The sequence below is a fragment of the Lutra lutra genome, chromosome 3 (assembly GCF_902655055.1).
Source record: "Lutra lutra chromosome 3, mLutLut1.2, whole genome shotgun sequence".
In the NCBI taxonomy this organism is placed as follows: Eukaryota; Metazoa; Chordata; class Mammalia; order Carnivora; family Mustelidae; genus Lutra; species Lutra lutra.
The window spans coordinates 26,773,653-26,795,033 of record NC_062280.1 but is presented as its reverse complement, the minus strand read 5'-3'; the positions used below and the strand labels follow the sequence as shown (position 1 = coordinate 26,795,033).

At 41.9% G+C, this 21,381-nt stretch overlaps 1 protein-coding gene across 1 annotated transcript in view; it reads right to left on the bottom strand.

Annotated features, from left to right (window-relative positions):
• The window catches only part of XRCC5 (X-ray repair cross complementing 5), an 89,075-nt gene that overhangs the window by 1,287 nt on the left and 66,407 nt on the right, over positions 1–21,381 (bottom strand). Inside the window, exons 17-19 of the mRNA XM_047721203.1 lie at positions 12,786–12,895; positions 11,005–11,101; positions 9,124–9,191 (exon numbers count right to left, since the gene is read on the bottom strand). Of these exons, the coding sequence (XP_047577159.1) occupies positions 9,124–9,191; positions 11,005–11,101; positions 12,786–12,895 (275 nt within the window). The remainder of the gene's footprint in view (positions 1–9,123; positions 9,192–11,004; positions 11,102–12,785; positions 12,896–21,381) is intronic.

Sequence of the window (21,381 nt, the reverse complement as noted above, 5' to 3'; positions counted from 1 at the left end):
AAGGGAGTCACTCACTCCCTCTTGTGAAGAGGGAGGAAACAACATGGCTCGCCAAGGCAGTGACCCCAGGGAGGGCCCATATCAGGTGCAGAGGACACCCAATATTGTCATTTCTGCTTCCACAGGGGATATGTGTGCACATTAGGGTTAGGAACAGAACCAGACTCCCCAAACCAGTATGTCTTGGTCTCTCCTGAAAGAAGCATAAGAATCAAGTGTTTGAACTCAGCAATTAGAATCTCATTCCTCAACTCTACCGAGGACAAAAGGAAGGACTTCCTGTAAATGATGTGAAACACAAAAATGGGGGAGCTTTTAGGAGGCTGGGCAATTCCTTTTCTGGAAATCCTTCAAATAGCGTTAGGAAATATATGAAAAGGAAGGTGGATGAGGAAGTTTCTAGTGCATGCTTCTGCTCAGCATTAGTATTCTAGACCTGGAGCTTCTAAACAGCAGATGTGCAGAAAAGCAAGGGCCTTGAATTGAAGTCTGCAAGGATCTAGGGATGAATTTCAGGTTTTGAAAGGGTACTGGGTGCCCTTGAAAATCATCTGAACACTTCTGCTCTCTGTCCTGTCCCTCTAGGAAAGAGCAGTGGGGTCTCCTTTCCTCAAGGCATGTAGTCACTGCATCTAAGAGCTAGGTTTTTGTGAACCACTTATCTAACACCCGAAGGTGATCTACCTTCCGCTATCATGTCTGAAATGGCAGCAGAGCCAAACCTGAAGGAGTGTTTTTAAAGGGGGGAGCTGGAAGGTGGGGCATCCCGCTCCCTGTCAGCATTCCTCAGGGTCCATGTGCACAGAGCATGCACACACTGAGCCAGCTTTCCAGCCCCCCCCCCCCCACCAGCCCCCTCTGCTCCCCGGCAGCTGCCTCCACCCAGGATGGAAAGGTGTAGTTCTACTCTTCTCACTACCTCAGCGTGAAGACATGGCAGGAAGTGCCTTCCCTGTACATTCCTGTTATGAGACAATGGACACCACTGAGGCCTCTGAAACCTCACAAATAGGTTAAAATATGTCTCCGACGAACCGTGAACTCAAGTCTCTCTTAAACTTTAGGCTCGAGTGCCGCAAGTCTCAAGTGCAAGTCTCAAGTGCAGACTTGTGCAGCAAGTCTCAGGAAGCCAGTGCTGCAGGTCCTTCTGTCCCTCGTGTCCAGAAACTCGCACACACAGGGAACAAGAGGCGACAGTGGAGGCTGTACTGGCAGAACTGGAACCGTGGACATGGCCGTGATGGCTTGCTTTTGACTCAACCTCCCTCCTGGACTTTGTTTTCCCTTGGTCAAAACCACCTCACCATTCATTAATTTCAGTTTTGACTGAGAAAGCAAGGAATTAACCTTCTTCTAAGGACATTTATGGATCTCTCCATAGCCCTTGTTGACCTTAAATTGGACCATGCCCAACACTGGGAATCACTGGTATGAGAGGCAGGAAAGGCGAGCAAGGGGGGTGGAGAGGTCTAGTCTGCAACAGAACTGTAAAGGAGCTTCTGTATCATTAATCCTATTTATTTACTTTGGCTGATGATTAATAAAGATATTTGAGGGCCAAGTACAGATAAATTACAGATAAATTATTCACACATGTATTTGCATGTGGTGTATGTCTAAAGATTAAACTGTTCTAGCCTAGATTCCAAGATATCTAGGAAACTCTAGACTGTGATCCTAATTATCATTACTAGAAGTGGTTTTTACTTTGTTCTTTTTTTTTTTTTTAAAGATTTTATGTATTTATTTGACAGAGATCACAAGAAGGCAGAGAGACAGGCAGAGAGAGAGGAGAAAGCAGGCTCCCTGCTGAGCAGAGAGCCCGATGCGGGGCTCGATCCCAGGACCCTGCGATCATGACCTGAGCCAAAGGCAGAGGCTTTAGCCCACTGAGCACCTTCTGAAGACCGACAAACTCCCTGGACTCAGCGGTTCTGCCGTCCACCACATCCTTTATCATCCCTGGTAAGAGGAGGCATGGTAGGTCCCAATCCAGGAAATCCCAACGTTTCCTGGCACACAGCCTCTACAAGCCCCCAACTCCATCCCCTCCTCACCGAACAGCCCCTTTCCCAGCTGCCAGATAAACGAGGGCAGGGCTGTCTGCACAGTGTGACCGCGCTACATACAGTTAAACACAATGGCACATCTTGGAGACTAGGCCAAGGACCTAGGAAGGCAGGAGCAGCAGCAGGCAAACTCTCACTTCCATCAAGTTCTAAACATCTGCAAGTGATTTTCCTGGCAGATCCGCTCCGTACTTCTGCATAAGCAAATGATGGCTAAGAGCTGGGCCACCATCCGTTATCTCCTCAAAGCTCCAGGCAAGGCTGATCCCTTACACATATCACTCCTCTTCATCAGTTTTTAACTGCAAGTAATTTGCAGGCTGTGCAGTGTGACGGGAAGCTAGAGATAGAGCAGAGAATTCAATGGCTGGCCTGCTTTCTCAATAAAAGCAGGAGATTCTCTGAATGCAGCAGGAAGGGGCAGGAGCCAGCTCTCATCTTCTCTTGTGTTCTTTCCCTCTGCAATGCTCAGAAGTCGAGAGCAAAAAGAAAGGACACTTGTGTGACACACTCCTCCTTCCTCAAACCACCAGGATTTACTTGGGGTTACCAAGAAAGAGTGTCCTTACTTGGAGAGCTTTATGAATTGGATGAACTATTACTTTGTAAGCACACTAGCAAGTACGATCCTGGACACAAGCAGAGAAATGGAGTCGATACCATCTGTATAGAAATTTCCAGTCTAATCCCTCCAGAAGACTAAAAACTAACAATCACCTCATGCTCAGATCGTTACCAATCCCAAATTAAAATCACATGGCTTCCACTGGGCTGACTCCGACACTATCAGGTGATTCCAAAGACTCATCCATAATTCAGACATATAAAAGCATCAGGAAGGACAAGTCTGTTTGCATATATTTTGTCTAAAAGGACATACATCTGAGTTCAATGTTCAGTGTTATAAAGGCAGCATTGCATAGGAGAGAAATCCTACAACTTAGTGTAGGAGAACAAAACCCTAACCTTAGCTGTGTTAGTTCCTCAGTAACCCTGGGCAAGCTGCTTGACCTTTCTATAATTAACAAAATAAGACTACTACTACTCACCCTATCGCATAGGGTTGCAGCGAGTCTCAGATGAAATAAAGTATGCAAACTTGCTCTGTCATACTGTAGACTGTATGTTCCAATTCCTAGGAAAATGCCCAATACATGTCCACCAAATGACAGGTGCAAGAGTATCCATAGCATTTGTAGTGGCACCTGGGTGGCTAAGTCAGTGAGGTGTCCGACTCCTGATTTTGGCTCAGGTCATAATCTCAGGGTCATGGGACTGAGCCCCATGTCAGACTCCGACCTCAGTAGGGAATCTGCTTGAGATTCTCTCTCCCTCTTTCCTTCTGCCCCTTCCCTTGCTCTCTTTCTCCCTCTCTCTCTAAAACAGATAAATAAATCTTTAAAAAAGTGTCTACGGCATTTTTACTCATAATTGCCAAAGTGTGGAAACAATCAAATGCCCATTATCAGGAGAATGCATAAATACATTGTGGTATAACCATAAAAGGGAGTAGTCTATAGTCATAAATACAGAAAGAACAACTCTAACATCATGGATGAATAAAGTTAAGGATAGGCAAAACTGCTCTCCAGTGACAGGTGTCAGAAGAATGGTAACCTCGGGGGCCGGGGGTTCCTGACTGTGAAGGGCACAGGGAGGCTTCCAGAGAGACGTAAATGTTCTGTGTTTCTATCTGGGTGGTGGACGCCTATAGCCGTGGGCTTTACCAGGTTGCACATTTGAGATCCGTGCATTTATTGCATGTTATGTTCTACCTCAACAGTATTTTTATAAAATTGTGTATTAGAAGCACTGGGTGAGGTACATAAACAATGAATTTTGGAATATACACACAAAAAATTAAATTAAATTTTAAAAAAGTATCAAGCTCTAAACAAATATGAGGTAAAATTGTGGTACCTTATATATATATATATATATATACCTGTGTATATATATATATATATATACCTGTGGCATACAGAATAACTCCACCAGAGATTTATGGCAGTGAAGGAAAGTGGAAAAGAGCAAAGAAAAAATATCATGGAGTCAACAGAAGACAGTAAAGAAAACTGATCTCAAGAAATGATTCTTAAACTTTATCTTGTAACCCTCACAAGACTTCAAAGATCTCTTACAAACTCACACACTGAAAACCGGGTGCACTCCTTTGAGAGGGACCCCGAGCATCTTTCCCGTGTGTAGATGTGGCTGGTAGCATTCTAAGGTGGAGGCATGGAGAGGTGGCATCATGGTGTGGCAGGAGGAGGACTGTCCTAGGACTGCAGGGCTCTTGATTCTAGTCAATTCTGCCAGCCATCAACTTGCCAGGAGACACTGCAAGTCAACGTCACCTCTCTAGATGGAGTCTGTAAAGTGACCAGACTGCTAAACTCCTATCACCTATGAGGCTGCAGGGGAAAATCAATGTCAACAACAATAAAGAAGGCCAGACTGGGCAGCCACCAGGAAAACAGGTGCTAAAAAGATACCTGCCCCCCTTCCAAGTTCAAATCAAATGATTATTTAGATACAGCTTGGCCCTTTGGGATCCTGTGAGGTACAATACGACAAAACCACAGGGCTAGTCCTCTCTCCCCTCTGTGCTATTACTATGGAGTAAAAAGAATGGAGGACCCGGAGTCAGTCCTAGAACAAGACTCCTCGCCAGGGACTTACTAAGAGATCTCAGCCATGTTATTTTCTTTCTTGGGGCCCTCAATTTCTTCATCTGCAAAATAAGGAGTTTGGACTAGATCAGTGTTTTTCAGGTTCTGTTCCTTAAGGTCCTGAGTGTTCTTCCAAGCCCCCGTGCATGGGTAATCCCACCCTGCCGCTCCCACCACCCACCGACTGAGAAGCAGCACCTTTCTCTGTTTCAGAGATCAGGCCTCCCTGTAAGCTTTAGTTTTAAAAATAAAAACTCCATTTGAAGATCATTAGAATTCTTTCCAGCTGAATAAAATTATATACAACTAGCCAATTTCCTCTGCCTGAGTTAAGGATCTGGCTTGTTTTAATTCTTCTAAACCAGGGCTTCCTAACATCATTATTAACATATTGGGCCAGATTAATTCTTGACGTGGGTGCTGTTGTTTCCCAACATCCCTGGCCTCTGGTCACTAGGAGTCAGTAGCAGCCCCTGTGTGATCATTCTTGGTAGAGAGTCACTGTCCTAACCCTAACACAGGTTAGCAAGAAGAAACTTATTTTTAAAAGGAAAAAATTCTTTGATAAAGAAGATAAACTTCAAATGATGAATCAGCCTCTTCTAACCTCCCACAAGTTCAGGTGTTTTACTGATGGCGGCCTGAGGCAAAGAACCTTCTGGATGCTCCTGGAACGTGCCAGGATTAGCCACATGGGACAAGTCCACCACAGAGCCACGCCCTGAGAACAGTACTGAGATTACTAAACACCAAGTGCTAATGGTGCGTCTAACAGTAACAAACAGAAACAGAAAAAGTGAAGTGAAAGAATGGACAGGTTATAGCGACAATAAAAATGTGAAAATGGCATCATGGTTATGTCCAGGCTTCAAAATGAAATGAGCGCGGTCAGTGAATTTAAAAGAAAGTGGCTATTTAAAACTTACGTCGTGGAAGAAATTTCTATTTCTGTAGCAGGACTGACTTACCTAGATTTCTCAGAGTCATAAAATCTATTTTCTCAGAGTCATAAATTCTATTTTCTAGAATACACCAAAGACAAATGGCCCTCCTTAAGAGGTGCAAGTGTAAAGTTATGATCTAATTTTCATTTAAAATGGACATCTCTGGATAATTATTTCCTTTTAAATCATCAACATTTAACACAGATAATTTGACAGCTTGCTAACTTTAAATAACTTACGTGTCTTGGAAGACTTGAAATGGGCTATGAGTACTGCTCTTCAACCTCAATTATAGTCAGGTTTCCTTAACTTATTATATGGGGATTGACCAAACTTGACAAACGCCTCCTTTGAAGGCGCTCTACTGCAGTGCACTGTCAGAAGGGACTCCCCTCCCTGAGGGCTGATGTGTGTCCTCTCTCCTGGAAACCACATGGAGCGGGCTGCTCTGAGCCAGACTTGCCCCCAGTGATTCTCCCCATCACCCTCGATGTGTGTACACTCTCTTCCATACTTCACTCCAAAAACCTACAGGTGCCATTTAAAAACACTTTTGATACAAAGGATTATGTCTCCCCCCTGAAAAACAAAATAAATGTTTTGGAAAGAAAAAAGATGGCAAGTTCTCAAGAGTTGTCTTCAATTACGACCAACTGAAATCAGTGCCGCTGACACTGGAAGCACGCAAGGACACCTCCCCAAACCTCGTCATTAACGCAAAGTCCTCTCTGCAGCTGAATGGACAGCACAATTCCCCACGGTTAGGCTCTGGGCCATGAAGTTCCAAAGAAGACACTGCCTTTGCAGCACAGAACAAGCCTCAGACAATTTGCGAGAAGCATGTCATCCCTTCTTAGATTTCTTGCCTCTCTACTATTCTGGACTCACTTAGCTATGACACCTTTGGTTAAGATGCACTATACTGCCGAGAGGAAAAATACGACCTTTTTTAGATCGCTGCTCTCCTCTTCCTTCAATAACAATAACATGTACTTAACTCTCACCTCGGTGACAATTTTTTAAATGCAATAATGACTAGGGCAAGTGAGTGGCTCAATCAGTTGAGGCGACTGCCTTCAGCTCAGGTCATGATCTCATGGTCCTGGGATCGAGCCCCACATTGGGCTCCCAGCTCATTGGGGATTCTGCTTCTCCCCCTGCGCCTCCCCCTGCTGGAGTTCTCTTTCTCTCTCAAATAAAATCTTTTAAAAAAATTAAAAATAAAATGCAATAATGACTAAAAATTAAATTATTTGTCTTGACTTATTTTACTTGTTTAGCAAAAGCTGATTGATAAGCCTTCATGCTAAGTGATGGTTAATTTTATGTGTCCACCTGGCTTGGACCACAGTGCCCAGTTGTGGTGCTAAACCCTAGTCTGGATGCTGCTGTGAAGGTATTCTGTAGATATGATTAACATTTATAATCAGCTGATCTGAAGTGAAGATTACCCTTGGTCATATTGGTGGGCCTCATTCAATCAGCTGAAGGAAACCTGCCTCAGGACGGTACCATGGAAATCTTGCCTGAATTTCTAGCCTGCTGGCCTGTCTTACAAATTTCAGATTTGCCAGTCTCTACAATTTCATGAGCCAATTCTTTAAAATAAATAAATCTCTTCCCAACCCACTCACTCACACACACACACACACATCCATATATATAGTCTATTGGTTCTTTCTCTCTGGAGAGCACTGAATGATACACTCCAGTTCCAAGGGGAAATAATATCATGTCATTGTATGAAGTAACAAACAAATAAAATCAAGCAGTTAAATGACATCCTCTCGAGTACTGACATATTTATAGCACTGACTGGTGGGAGAGGGTACAGACACAGTGGAGCCCCTTCTGAGACAATCAACAGCATGTTAGTGTGTGCTTCTAAAATTCCAGGATTTTACTTCCTGAAAGCAGGGACCATATATGTTCTTTAACAAAATGCTTTTGCCAGGCAAAGTATACTTAATACAAATTCTCATATAATCTAACTTCTTTCCCAAAAAATACTATGGTTTCTGCCAAACGCCTTTTTGAGTTGAAACTATAAGGCATTTTTTTTTTATTTTTTTTAATTTTTTTAATTTTTTCAGCATAACAGTATTCATTATTTTTGCACCACACCCAGTGCTCCATGCAATCCGTGCCCTCTACAATACCCACCACCTGGTGCCCCCAACCTCCCACCCCCCACCCCTTCAAAATTCTCAGATCGTTTTTCAGAGTTATAAGGCATTTTTAAATGTGGCCTGAGTTTCGCCCTAAGCTGAATACTTCTAGCCTTGTTCCTGCCATTCCCACTCCCTTAACAGATTCCTGTCCGCCAGCCCAGACCAAGCTCTCCGGGAGCATGTGTAGCTAAGTTTTTGAATCTCCGTTATCTTCCTCTGCAAGCCTATAGTGAGTTTCTAGAGGGCAGGAGTGCTGTCTTATTACCCAGCACAATGCCTAGCAGACAGCTGAGGCTTTAGCCCGTGACTGACAGCTGCTGGGCGCTGTCCCAGTAGGACTGGCTCAGTTAGAAACCGTACCTGAAGCTCAGCGTTATGAACCATATACTTTTTTTTAAAGATTTTATGTATTTATTTGACAGAAAGAGACACAGCGCGAGAGGGAACACAAGCAGGGGGAGTGGGAGAAGGAGAAGCAGGCTTCTCGCTGAGTAGGGAGCCTGATGTGGGGCTCGATCCCAGGACTCTGGGATCATGACCTGAGCTGAAGGCAGACACCTCATGACTGAGCTACCCAGACGCCTGAACCATACACTCTTGAGGTACTCTATTTTATTTAACTGTCATCACAAACCCGAGGTATAATGAAAGATCACTAAACTCAATGGCCACGTGTACTTGACTCACAGCTGAATCCAGTTCAGACAGGGAGACCTTGGTCTACTTGTGTTAATACATGAGTCTTTTACCAAACACACCTGTGGACGTGCCTTACTCTGGAATACCAGGGTCTCTTTATCTTGCTTAACATTATAATCACCTGAGGGGCTTTAAGAACTCAAACCCTGCCCCCAGAACTCCATTTTGGATTATCAGAATCTTTGGGGGAGGGGCCTGGTCATCAGTACTTCTTAAATGACAGCTCCCCAGGTGACTGAAGTGTGGCCTTGTGGGAATCACTGGACTACCTGGATTTCACAGCCTTTACCAATGTCTTGGCTATGCTTGGTACACACTAAGGACTTCAGGAGCTCTAGAGCTAATGACACTGTGGTTCCGGGTGAGTTCTAGAAACAGGACTGCAGTCTTTGGAAGACTGAGGGGGTTTACAATTTCTCCTACAAAAACACTGCAGTTGAAGGAAAAGGAACTGGCCAATTGGTCAGTTAAGAATGTTGGGAGTACACTAATTCAGTTACTCTTAAAATTTAAAATTTTCAAGGAGGAACGGGCATCAAGAAAATAATATGGCGTTATTCTGCAATACCTTTTTGGCTTCCTCAGCTGTGACGGAACTTCCAGGGGCTTCATCTTTGGTGATCAGAGTAATTCCATCTAAAAAGTAATTCACAGAGTGAAATCCCAGTGCAAAGAATCAGTCCTGATCGTACCTTCCTCTCCATCACAACTGCCTCCCATCTTCCCATTAGAGATTTTTAAAACTCCACAGGTGCTCTTCTCTATAGAAATGAAGTCTGTGAAGGCACTTAACTCACACTGTTCCTTCCATCTTATATTATCCTGTTTCCTACTTAGCCTCTGTAAAATAAAGGCCACATCTCAAGTGCTACCTGCTGCATGAAGTCTTCCCTGATTAAATCTCTCCTTCAGAGTTTTTAGCTCACTCTGTTTATGCCTTTGAAATGGCTGTCATATCTTACCTTGTATAAACTACGTGTACACATTTTCTCTCTCCTAATGGACCATACTTTTCTCAAGGGCAGGGAATGGGTTTTATTCATCTTTCAATTCCCATCAATGTGGGCATGGACAAGCTTAGTAAATAAATAACTGAACGACTATATACTTTGGCCCAAACCCATTAGATACCCAATATAGGAATCTGCAGACACTTTGACTTCTAGTACTGTCATTAGCTACTGATGGAATGGCAAGAGGCCCCAGGTTGGGAGAAAACATGCTCTCACAATGGTTATGTCTATCATTTAGCACATACATCAATTTTAACTCAGTGAGAGCAAATCAAGGATAGAAAATCTACCCTTTAGTTTTCTCTTCTTCCTAAGATTTTCTTCTGCCTCAAATGGCTGATGCATGATACACTTTCAGGAAAGCATATACATTTAACATCCATTTGTACCTAGAAATGGCACAGGTCATGTGTATTCTCTCAATAGGATATAAGCTCTCAGAAAATGCATACCTTGTGTATGTCCTGTAAGTTTCCTTTCAGCCAACAATATGCTGGAAGCAATCAATAAATACCAAAACCAATCTCCTTCATCTACTAGGCTGGCAGCAGAGACACCAGAGTGATTTGAGTAAGTCCCATTCACCACCTATTCTAATTGCTTTTGCTCCCCAGTGTAGAAGTTAAAGGGCTGAAAAATTAACTGTCAGGGAAATAGTTGCCTGAGTGATGAAACGCTGCCCCTTAGAAGCTGGATAGATAGATATGCAACTCCTCTTTACACAGTTTGCCCAGAAAGACAGGTTCAAACTAATCTGAGGGCCCTACTTCAAGTGAAAAGTTTCATAATCTTCAACATCATTGTTTTCATAGGAGGTATTTTTAATAGGTAGTATCTTATACTTGGTTCTGAAAAAAAATCAAGTCAGGTGAAAAACACGGGGCACAGGGCGTGAAGGAAATCCAACATCAAGCCTAACACTGAAAGAGTGTGTGTTGCCTTCTTTCTAGGTTAAGTTTGCACTGGTCTCTGTGAGTAAGCAAGGGAATGGCTTTGGTGCACGAAGACGCTCGTCTGCTGATCTGGAAAGCCCAAGAACATGCTCACGAAAGGTGGCAGAAGGGCAAAATGTGGGTGAGGTCAATGTTAGTGCCGTGGGTCTGGCAGGATGGAAGGGTCTAAGAATCTGAGAAAGGGGGCAGTGTTTGCCCACGCGGATTCTTCCAGCTAATAAAAAAGGTACCATCTTGGAAATGGGTCATGCTGCACAGAGTTTAAGATAGGACCTACATGTTCACTATTTATCACTTTCTATTTATGTTCATTAAGCTTGCTTCTAAGCCTTGTTATTTTCATTCACTGGATCCTAAGCATTTTCCCAAATCCACATGGAAAGTCACCAGGTTGCCACGTAACACACCATACAACATAATTTATGTTTAGATTTAGGAAAAAACAGCATACATATTTGGAGAAAATGACAAAAGACACCTTACCCTGAACGACAATTTCCCAGAAGTGATTTAACTGTTTCATTTCTACTTTCTCTCGAAGGGCTCTCAGGAAATCGTTAAAGCGCTGCTCCTCTGAAAACTGGGGTGGCATGTGGGGGCCGAGGGGCGTCAGGTCAGAGCAAATACAGAAACAAGTCACTCCCAGGACAAAGCGCTACGTATACCAAATCCACCATTATTTATAAGAAAAATATATAATGTCCTTCTTTGGTAAATGGGAGATCTGGTCTGGCATTCCAAATTTCAGCTAGGTTTGCGGGGAACCAGAAATCCTTCCATCTGTGGAAGGCACACAGCTGCTCAGAGCTGCACCGGTTTTTTGGGGGGCCCAGTGCTGTGCTTTTTAACTTTCAATATAGACATAGTAAAACAAAAATAGAAGAGTTTCCTGAGTTCTCAATATACCCAACATCCAGCTTCAACAACTGTCAAATCAGCCAGTCTTGCCTCCCCATATACCGACCTTCCCCCACAACCCTGGGATTGTTTGGAAGCAAATGTCAAGCATATTATGTCATCTATAAATATGTTGGTATGCAGTTTCTAAAATACAGAGAGGGACTTTTTAAAAAATACCAAAAACTACTAAAAATTCCTTAACAGGAGTAAATGACCAGTCACTATTCACATTTTCCCAATGAGAAAACCCTTTTTCTGTTTCTCGTGTCTCTGTGTGTGTGTGTTGTACAGTTTTGGAGCATAAAAAGTTCTCTACATTAAGAGTGGCTGATATGTCTTCAGAGTCTCTTTTGATGCTCTTCTATCTCTCGTTTTTTAAAAATTTTTATTTTTTAAGAAATCCAGTGACCTGGTAATTTCAGCTGGTGACAACAGGGCACAGAAGCGTTACTGGGTGCCCCGTCTAATGGGGGCAGTGCTGAAAAAGCAATACATTTTCACCACCTTTTCCCAACTTGCCAGATCCTTCTTTACCTGCAGGATCCTTAGTCTTTTACTGACTTAATTTGGCCCATATTTTGTCTTTATCTGTAGGGCATCTGGATCATGTACTTCTATATCTTCTAATTTTTACAGTTTTCTCATTTTCTTATCATTCTTTGTAAGAACCTAAACAACTCAAGAATTAATTTGTTCACTCACCCAGCCAATACTTACTAAGCACCCACATGAGAACATACACTACAACTGCGCCTACTTTAAAAATATACTTTCTAATTTAAACTTGTTCACTCTTGCCTAGAGCTTACATATAAAAGCCTAGAAATAATTTGGAAGATTTTCACAGTGTTTTCTCAAAATTTCTAATAAAACAAACAAAAAACCCACATCCAAAGTAGGGTGTGGTTCTGAGTGATTAATTTTCAGCATTCTTAATTTTTCCTGGCATTCCAGATCCCTACTCCCATCTTCATAACATCCTTCTCAATAGTTATACCAATATATATTTCCCATCAATTTCTTTAAAATAGTTAGCCAGTCCTTTAATGCGTGGGTCATTAGAGACTACAATGGAAATCTCCCTGGCTCCCTAAGTAGGAATCGTGCAGCCTTGGCTCTAATGTCATAAAAAGCTAACTCCCAGGGATGAAGCAACCCACTCATCCCACCCATCTTTATACCCCCTCAGAAATGACAGTGATAGTAAAAAGACTTAGTCATTTCAGCATCTCTTGGCCAACACGGCTATTCACGGTGAGAACAATGATCTGCAAAGCCTGTGCTTACTTGTGGGGTGCCGTATGTCTTCCGTGTGATGATGGCTAACCGTTTAGGAAGAGGAAGACAAGCAAGGATAGAGTTACCTGAATGGCTTCTTCCCGGAAGACTGTGATGCAGTCCAAGCTCTTCATAAAATACGGTGTTTCATTAGTTTCCAGAAACTGCTCAATGCGATTTATTAGTTGGCGACTTGCTGGAAAAGACAACAAATTTACTTTCTTCATTCTGAGTGATGCTGGTTAGAGAGAACAACATAAGCTTTGTGTGCCTATAAGTACGTACTATGGTTCACAAGCTTCATGGACAGTAGGCACAAAAGCTATTCTTTGAGAGGGGGTGGATGGCAAGGGCAGGTGAGATGCAAAATGCTGATTCCCAAAGTCTGTATTTGAAAAGTTTGGGTAATACTTACTGGTATCTGTTAAGAAATAAAATGTAATTTCTACAATGCTTAGAATTATAGCTAAATGTTCATTTTGGGACTAACACTAAATGGTTTTTTTTTTTTAATTGTGGTTTTTATTCCCCTCCCCCCATAATTTAGGGGACAATTGCATAATTCCAAACTATCTTTCCTAATATGGTCACAGAAAATAGATCCTCTAGTCTCTCCCCTAATCCCACTCATGATAAATGTCAAACAGAGCCAGACAGAGAAGAGTAATGAGCCAGGGACATGCCACCTTCTACCAATCAGAGGTCAAATTAGAAAAGACAAGCCTTGTCTTAATTTAGTAATATCCCTTCAGAACGAGGAATCATTGCTATATATCTTCTGCCCTTGAACCTGAATATTCTCTCTGTTGCTCAGTACTCTCCAAGCCACGAATACTTAATAAACAATAACTGTCAGCAAGCAATGTCATAAATTCTACAGAAACATTAATAATGTTATTGTTTCTAAGATAGGTTGCAACTTGAGGCTGCCCACCCCCCCCCCCACAAGTATTTTTCAGTGTGAAAAAAAGTAGAGGAAAATAGAAACAAAGTCATTAGGGAATAGAAATCACTGAGCAGATTGAAACTGACCCTTAACGACTGGTATAGAACAAACGGAGGAGATGTACGGATTCAGGGCATAAAGGCTCACTCTCAGTTATGCCCTGAAACCACTTACTTGCTGGCCGGGTGGGCAATTTATGCTGAACGGTCAAGGTGAGGCCCCAGTCACAGCCTCATCTGAGCATCACAGTAATTATGAACGGCTACTGCACAATACTAAAGAAACTACTTTCAAGGCTCGCCTATAAAGGCTCGAGGCCACTAAGTGAATCACAGTGACCTGAGCACTGTTCAGTGCCTTATGAAAAACAGGAAACTTAGTGGCATCAAAATTTACTTCCTAAGGATCCTATAGCCTATGGAAAAGATTAAAAAACTGGGCAAAGTGGGGCACGTGGGTGGCTCAGTCAATTGAGCACCCAATCTTGATTTCAGCTCAGGCCAGAGTCTCAGGGTTATGAGACCGAGCCCTGTGTTGGGCTCCACGGCGGGGAGACTGCTTGGGATTCTCTCTCTCCTTCTGCCCTTCCCCCCACTCGCATGCTCTCTAACTGAATAAAATCTTAAAAACAAACAAACAAACAAAACCTGGACCAAGAATTTCTCAATATAATCATTTTGCAGCAAGAGAAAAATATCCCCAGTAACTATTGCATCTCTGCCACCAACTAAGAGATTATGATCTCCATTATAATAAAGTACTTAGCAAACTTGAGGGATTAAAGAAACACTTTCTTGCAATTTCTGAAATCTTTACCAATGTACCCTGCAGTGGTAAATTAATACCCAACAGTACCAAGGAGAGAAAGGATGTCTGGATGAGTCTTTTAAAACAAGGTAAATAACAAAGCCCTGATTAGTAGGCAGAGCAGAAAACCAACAAGAAGCTCAAAGCAAGAGAAGCTCTCTCCGTTTTCAGCTTGGAGAGGTGAGGTGACAGAAGGGTTTGACGTGCTCTCCACCACTTACAGCAACCCACTTGCTCTGATGAGCCGGACATAAAGGTACTCAGAGTTACCAAACTCGCCATCAATAACAGCCCTCATCAGCCACGGGTAGTAATCCTAGAGACTCAGCTCCTCATTTTTTTTGAAATGAGAGTGAGGGACCTTAGTGAGCTACAATGTAAATGTTTCTCTTTATGCAGTGAGTATTTTCATTACTTCGACCTAGAACATATTTACTGTGTGACTGTTACAGGGAAGACCCTGGAGTATGTTTTGTGGAAGACATGAGGTTGAAGTCCTTGCTTTGAAGAGCTGATAGTCTACAAGAAGATAGAAGACATATACAAAAGTAATAATAGGAGGTAAATGTGAAGAGGGCTATGACTGGTACGGAAATATGTCAGCTGATGTGAATTTTTAAAAATCTCTGGTGATCGATTATAAGATATTTTCATGAACTAACATGGCTTTTTCGCTGAGCAAAGAAAAATGGAGTTGGCCATCATAGAGCAGAAACCAGAATGAGCAGAAGTATGAAGAAGAGATGTGGGAAAGCACAGGGTGTGTCTGAAGAGAAGCAAACGGTTCAGCACATGGAGTCCAGATAGGAGGAGGGGAAGGAGGAGGAAGAATCAGCTAGGGGAAGGTTGGAGGGCAGGTGGTCCAAAAAGACAACAGTCTGTGAGGGTCCTAAGGCAGGATGGAGCTTGGCTCTAGAGCAACTGTAGGGGAGAAGGACTGAAGACCAAGCCTTTAGGGAACTGCAACATTTAGAGCTCGTAGAGAGGAAAGGGAGTTGACAAAGAAGCTAAGAAGACGTAGTAAGAAAGGTAAAAACCAGGAGGGTATAGCGCCACAGATGCCAAGAGATGAAAGAGGAGAGCTATCTGTTGTGTCCAAACACTATGACATAAAGACTGCAAGAAAAAGAGTATAAAAAGCACAAGGGATTAGGTACTGAAGCTTAGGAAGTCCGTATATCAATTAAATAGGGACTTAGCTGCTTTGCAAAAGAAAAAAAAAGCCAGTTCCTTGACCCATTTTATCTTGACATGTGATGGAACACACAAACGCACACACACAAACACACACACACAGAGTTGCCATCTTACAGAGAAAAGTATTCAGGAGACTAAAATAAAGCAAAAGCAAAAGTCAATAATCCATTTGCGGTAATGACACAGTTAAGGATATAAGGAAAAGGAAGTAGGAGTCTCAAGATCTACTTTCTATTTAAGAATGAAGTTCTTATGTATTTGTGGGCCTATCTGGATTGAGTTTTCTGATTTGTATGTTAGACTGTCTGTCTTTTCCTCCAGAAAGTTCAGGAACACAGGGAGATAAGCATATCCAAATTGCAATAAATCCAAAGAATACGAAGAACCAGATTTCACCCTTTCAGGAATCATCGGTTACGTGGCCTGTGCCGCTGGCCTATGATTCTGAATTCTGTCGGTCTATCCAGACTATTTTGTGGTTCACTAACTATCATGAACCATTTAACACCAGCAAATATCTGTGATGGAAGATGCTTTAATATCCTGAATATCCTGAATAACATGTGGACGAGACTTCCCTTCTGAAGTTTGGTGGCTCGTTTTCCTGCCATTTTTAATAAAAGTCATCCAGAAATGGCAGACAAAATAATATTCTACTTTGGCTACATGACGCTTTTGAAGCCCCCGTCCTCCCCGCCCCACATAAGGGAAATGCTGATCATCACGGTGCTTGTCTCTGCTTCTAACATCAATTATAGGGTATGGAATGGCCTGTCAGTCTTCATACTCAGTAAATCACAGCCCCAATTATAATTCACCAAAATGCTTTTCAGAATTAGTCAGAGGCTCAATAATGCTCATTAGGAGCTAATATAAAAGATGACCATTGAAAGGGCCATCCATCTTAGGCAAGGGCTGTCATTTATTTCAAGGAGTCTTCAAAATCAAAATGGCCTAAATTTTGAGATTTTAAATATGGGCATTATATATTAGCCCAGCATCTCACATATGTACAGATTGTGGATAACACAAAATTAGTCTCAGAAATACTTCAGTGTTAACATTAAAAAATGCAACCCAGATACAAAACTGTTATGTATAGGGAAAATGGCAGGGTCTTTTTGTTTGTTTGTTTAATCTGAAATGTATGCTCTCCCCTCTAGAGAAAATATTCACCACCACCGAAAATCCCCCAAAATGAATCACCTCTCTCCTTAATGTACAGTCACAGGGGCAAAAATACCCCGGGGCCATGTGCTTGTCAGTTTCCAACTTGACATTTGCTTACTACCACTGTTCTCTGCAAAGATGTTTCTAACAGAATGAAAGGAAGTCATTTATTATGGGTTTTTTCCCTCCATCGGACTGAGCCAAAACAGCAGTGGGTTCGCTCATCTGTCACACATTATTTATAAAGGGCTATAAAGTCATCTCAAATTATTTTGCTCAACTCAGGCACCATTCAGGACATTTCCCAATTTAATCCTTCTCACTATCTCAATGCCTCCTGTGAAATGTACTTATTGAAAGGGTACACACTTTACAGGAGTCGGCAGTTAAATTATTTGTAAATGTTAAGAACAGATTTATGCCATGGCAGTAGCATCTTCACAAAACAAACTTAAAAAATGATGATATAAATTAAGCACTTAAATAAGTATACGGTCAGGTCAGTAATTAAGAGAATAAAATAATAATATCTATTGGCAAACAAAACTCAAAGCAAGTAGTCCAGTAGTAAATACAATGACCATTTTAAGCCAGAAATGTGTAAGAAACGTGTGTGATAAGAAAATGAGTCTGTGTTTTAATACAGGCAACTAGAACAAAAATGGATGCCAACAGGCTTATGGCTCTTTACTACAGGATATAAACTGATCATTGTGGGTAGAGGTTGTGTTTCTATCAGTCAGGGTCCAACCAGAAGAACAGAAATCACTCTGAGTATTTAGCAAAGGAAGCGTAATGTGCACAATTGTTAAACAGGTGATGAAGGGCTATAAAGCCAACTGAGAACAGTTCTGTCATCCAGAGATCAGAACAGTAAGAAGCCCTTAGCACCCCTTGGCAGTGCAGGGTAGGGGAGAAAAGAGCAGAGGGAAGTGCAACAACTAGCGCTCACTCACGGGTCTGTCCAATGGGAGCCGAAGCCATGGAGGACTGGGGATGCTGCCTAACACAGACAGGGAGGAAGAAACGCCCCAGCTTTTCCCTCCCTCCTCGCCTCCTACCAATTTCCCACCAGGGTCTCCTATGGGCTGAACCCTGTAGGAAGCCAGGAGTCATGGGAGGCTGGGAAATACAACCTGCAGGGGCTAGCTCTGGCCCGTCCCCACCCCCACCCAGATCTGGTGCACACAGGGGAAGGGTGAGAAATGGATCCAGGGGCCATTCCACACAGTGTTACTATGAAGCCAGAGAGGTGGATGGATGCCCCATTTTATGCACTGAATATATCTTGGAGACACAAAATTAACAAAGAATTCTTTAAATAATAAAGGAAGATAAAATGTGAGGGTTTTTTTCTTCTTTCTAATGATAGGATACAATGAAATTCAATAGAAAGTTACTGAAAAGGTTCATAAGCATTTACTTAAAGTTTTTCTCAGCCAATTTTGTATATATATATTGTAAATATATATATAAATAGATATACACAATATACATCAAATTTTATTTATACACACACACACATACATACATACATACATACATACAAGGGGGTACCTGGGTGGTGGCTCAGTCGGTTAAGCGTCTGCCTTCAGCTCAGGTCATGGTCCCAGGGTCCTGGGATCAAGTCCTGCATTGGGCTCCCTGCTCAGCAGGGAGTCTGCTTCTCCCTCTCCCTCCACCCTCCCGCCCTTGCTCATGCCCTCTCTCCCGAGTGCTCTCTCTCAAATAAATAAAATCTTTAAAAATACGTATATTTAAAGTATACTTCTACAAAACCAGAATTATATTAAAAAAAGAGAGAGATTTTCATGTCTACTTGAAACATCTTTAGAGCTACAGACACCTCCCTTTCCTTCAGGTTTAACCCTGTGAAACCCAGTGCACAGTGGCCACACAACTGTGTGGACAGCGATGACAAACCAGAGGAACTGGAAGTGACTGAACCCTTCCCATGGTGCTTCTCTCCTTTCACAGAAGTCAAAGGATCTTCTGAAAATTGAAGTACAAAAAACTTACCCCAAATATTTTCCTCTCCATGACAAAATATATGCTGACTTATTTCTTAAATGTCCTTTCTGCTTCTATTCCCAAAAGAGGATGGATATAAGACCCCAGGCAGAATCTGCCCTCAATGCGGTTCTCGGTCTGGCAAATCTGGTATTCCTCGTTTTATTTTAGTTTTGTGGTCTTTAATGAAATATATTTTGCTGGGGGAAAAAGAAATCACCAGGTGGCACCAAAAAAACCTGAGAATTAGGAAAAAAGCTTCACGTAAATGATGTGCAAACGTCTTACTTTGAAGCAGCTGGACTGTGAAGCGGACACAGCTCTGTCCTGCTCTTTGCCTCTGCCCTGATCTTCCCCTTTTTAGAAACTATTGTGCAAGACGATTTGCCCCAGAATTCTCCACTGAGCAGACAGAGCTGCCCGCCTCCCTTCTGAGAGCAGAAACAGTCCGTGGCCCTGACACAGAGACCACCACAGCCACAGTATCACAGCTGACCAGTGGCACAGGAAATCGAACGAAGGATATAAAATGCTGACCACCTCAACAACATACATACAACCTTGGCCGGCTTTTTATTATTATTATTATTTTCTTACCAATAACTAAAAAACCCAATTAAAATCTCACCATTTAAGCTCCACAATTTCAGTCACAGCCCATTTTTTCATGCTTAACGATTTTCTCATTAAATGCAGTAATTTCTTACAAATTGCACTAATAAAAGTAAGTCCTGCTGGGTGTTCCCCCCCTTTTAAATGTTGCCTTTTCATTGATGTGTTAAATTAAAACCCCAGGCACAAGGAGCAGAGTAAATGCAAAGTCTTTATTGTCAGAATCCATTCCTACAGACTGAGATCTCTCATGTTTTATTTTTGTTTACTTGAGCTAACTGTGAGTCCTACTTTATAGCCACAGAAAGGTTTCTTGGTCTTAGCTCACTCTAGAAAAAAGGTGATAGTGCAAGCTAATGAGAAACTAGAAAAATGGCATCCAGGAAACCCACTAGTAGTAAGGTCACTTTATGTAAGAGAACATTACAACAAATCTTCATTCTGGATGAATAACAGCTCTCATCTTAAATAAGCTGATGAGATAAATAACTCAGGTCTACAAAATTTTAAGTTTCCTGGTCAAAGGGTGGGTTCCATGGCATTCTATGGTCTTTTTATTTTTTATTAACAACATTCAATTTAACCACTGAAGACCCACTGAACATGTCCCACAAAACCTGGTTATAAAGCATATTTACAGATTTATGGGGCATATAGCAGTTTGCTTAAAAAAAAAAAAAAAAGACATATTTTGGTCTTTAAGTATAACTAATTTCCCAATTCCAAAATGGAGTGCATTTAAAGTCCAAAATTGGGACATGATGCTAACATAAGAAAGAAGCTAAAGGAAGACTTTTTCATCTAATGAAGTGACTTCTTTGGCTCCTTTATGTAATGTATATGCCATATGTCTGGAGGTATGTGTTAGGTGTGGGGCTAGGAGTAGAGAAAGAGGGTCTCCATAATTTTCTAACTCTAAAACTTGGTGAAGCTTCCTAAAATAAAAGTGATATAGAAGAATTAATAACCTTACCATGTGGACTTGATCCCATTCCAGATGGGCAGTAGGAGGGAGGCAGAATGCAAGACAACGGTGTTTGGTACTATAGCAATTTTACAGTATCTGTCTAGCTTCATACCAGAGTGGATGTCATCCACCGAATGCAGGAAGTAAGTAGAAGGAACCAAGTAGCCATAGTAACAGTGCAGCCAAGAGGAAACACTCTGGAACAGGAGACCAATCTGGCAATGGGATCCAATTAAAAGTTGGTAATTGAATGGAACTGAAATTCATGTATCAGCTTAAGAGATACAGTGAGTGGTGACTCAGACTCCATAGAAAGGAGAGAGAGGTTGGTGGCCACTGCTTGAATGTGCTTTTGTGGACGACGGTGGGATGGGTGGCACAGTGTCTTATGATGCCGTAAGAATCTGAGTCACTCTTAAAAGGACATATCAAGTACCAGAATATTTAAAACAACTATGTTTCATGTGGTAAATCTTCTTACGAACTGATAAATAATGATGCCCTGTGTTTATATGGCATCCTTCCTTCAGATCCTTTTTTTTTCTTTCATTTTTTCCCCTTTTTCGATTTTTGTGAAGTTGTATATTTTAGAGCTCAAAATATTGAGATATTATTCTTCTCCCACTTCTCCTTCAGTGGGGCTAAGATTTATGAATTGATCCAAAGAAACTAAGAATTAATTCTGCTTTAATTACTACCATTCCCAAGCACTGCTTTGTTAAAATCAATAATAGAAACAAAAAAAATTACTTAGCAGTATACAGAGAGCATAAAAGCAGATGGAGGTTATCTGTCCCACTGATGGCAGACCACCAGCATCTTTGATAATGTATCACATTACAATAAAACCATTACTGGGCACAGGTATCCCAGGATACACTATCTCTTAAATCACAAGCTCTCTTTAGACTGGGATTCAGGGGTGAGAAAAAAGAATGGGCATTCGTTGTGGAAGGAACATGATGAGCAAATA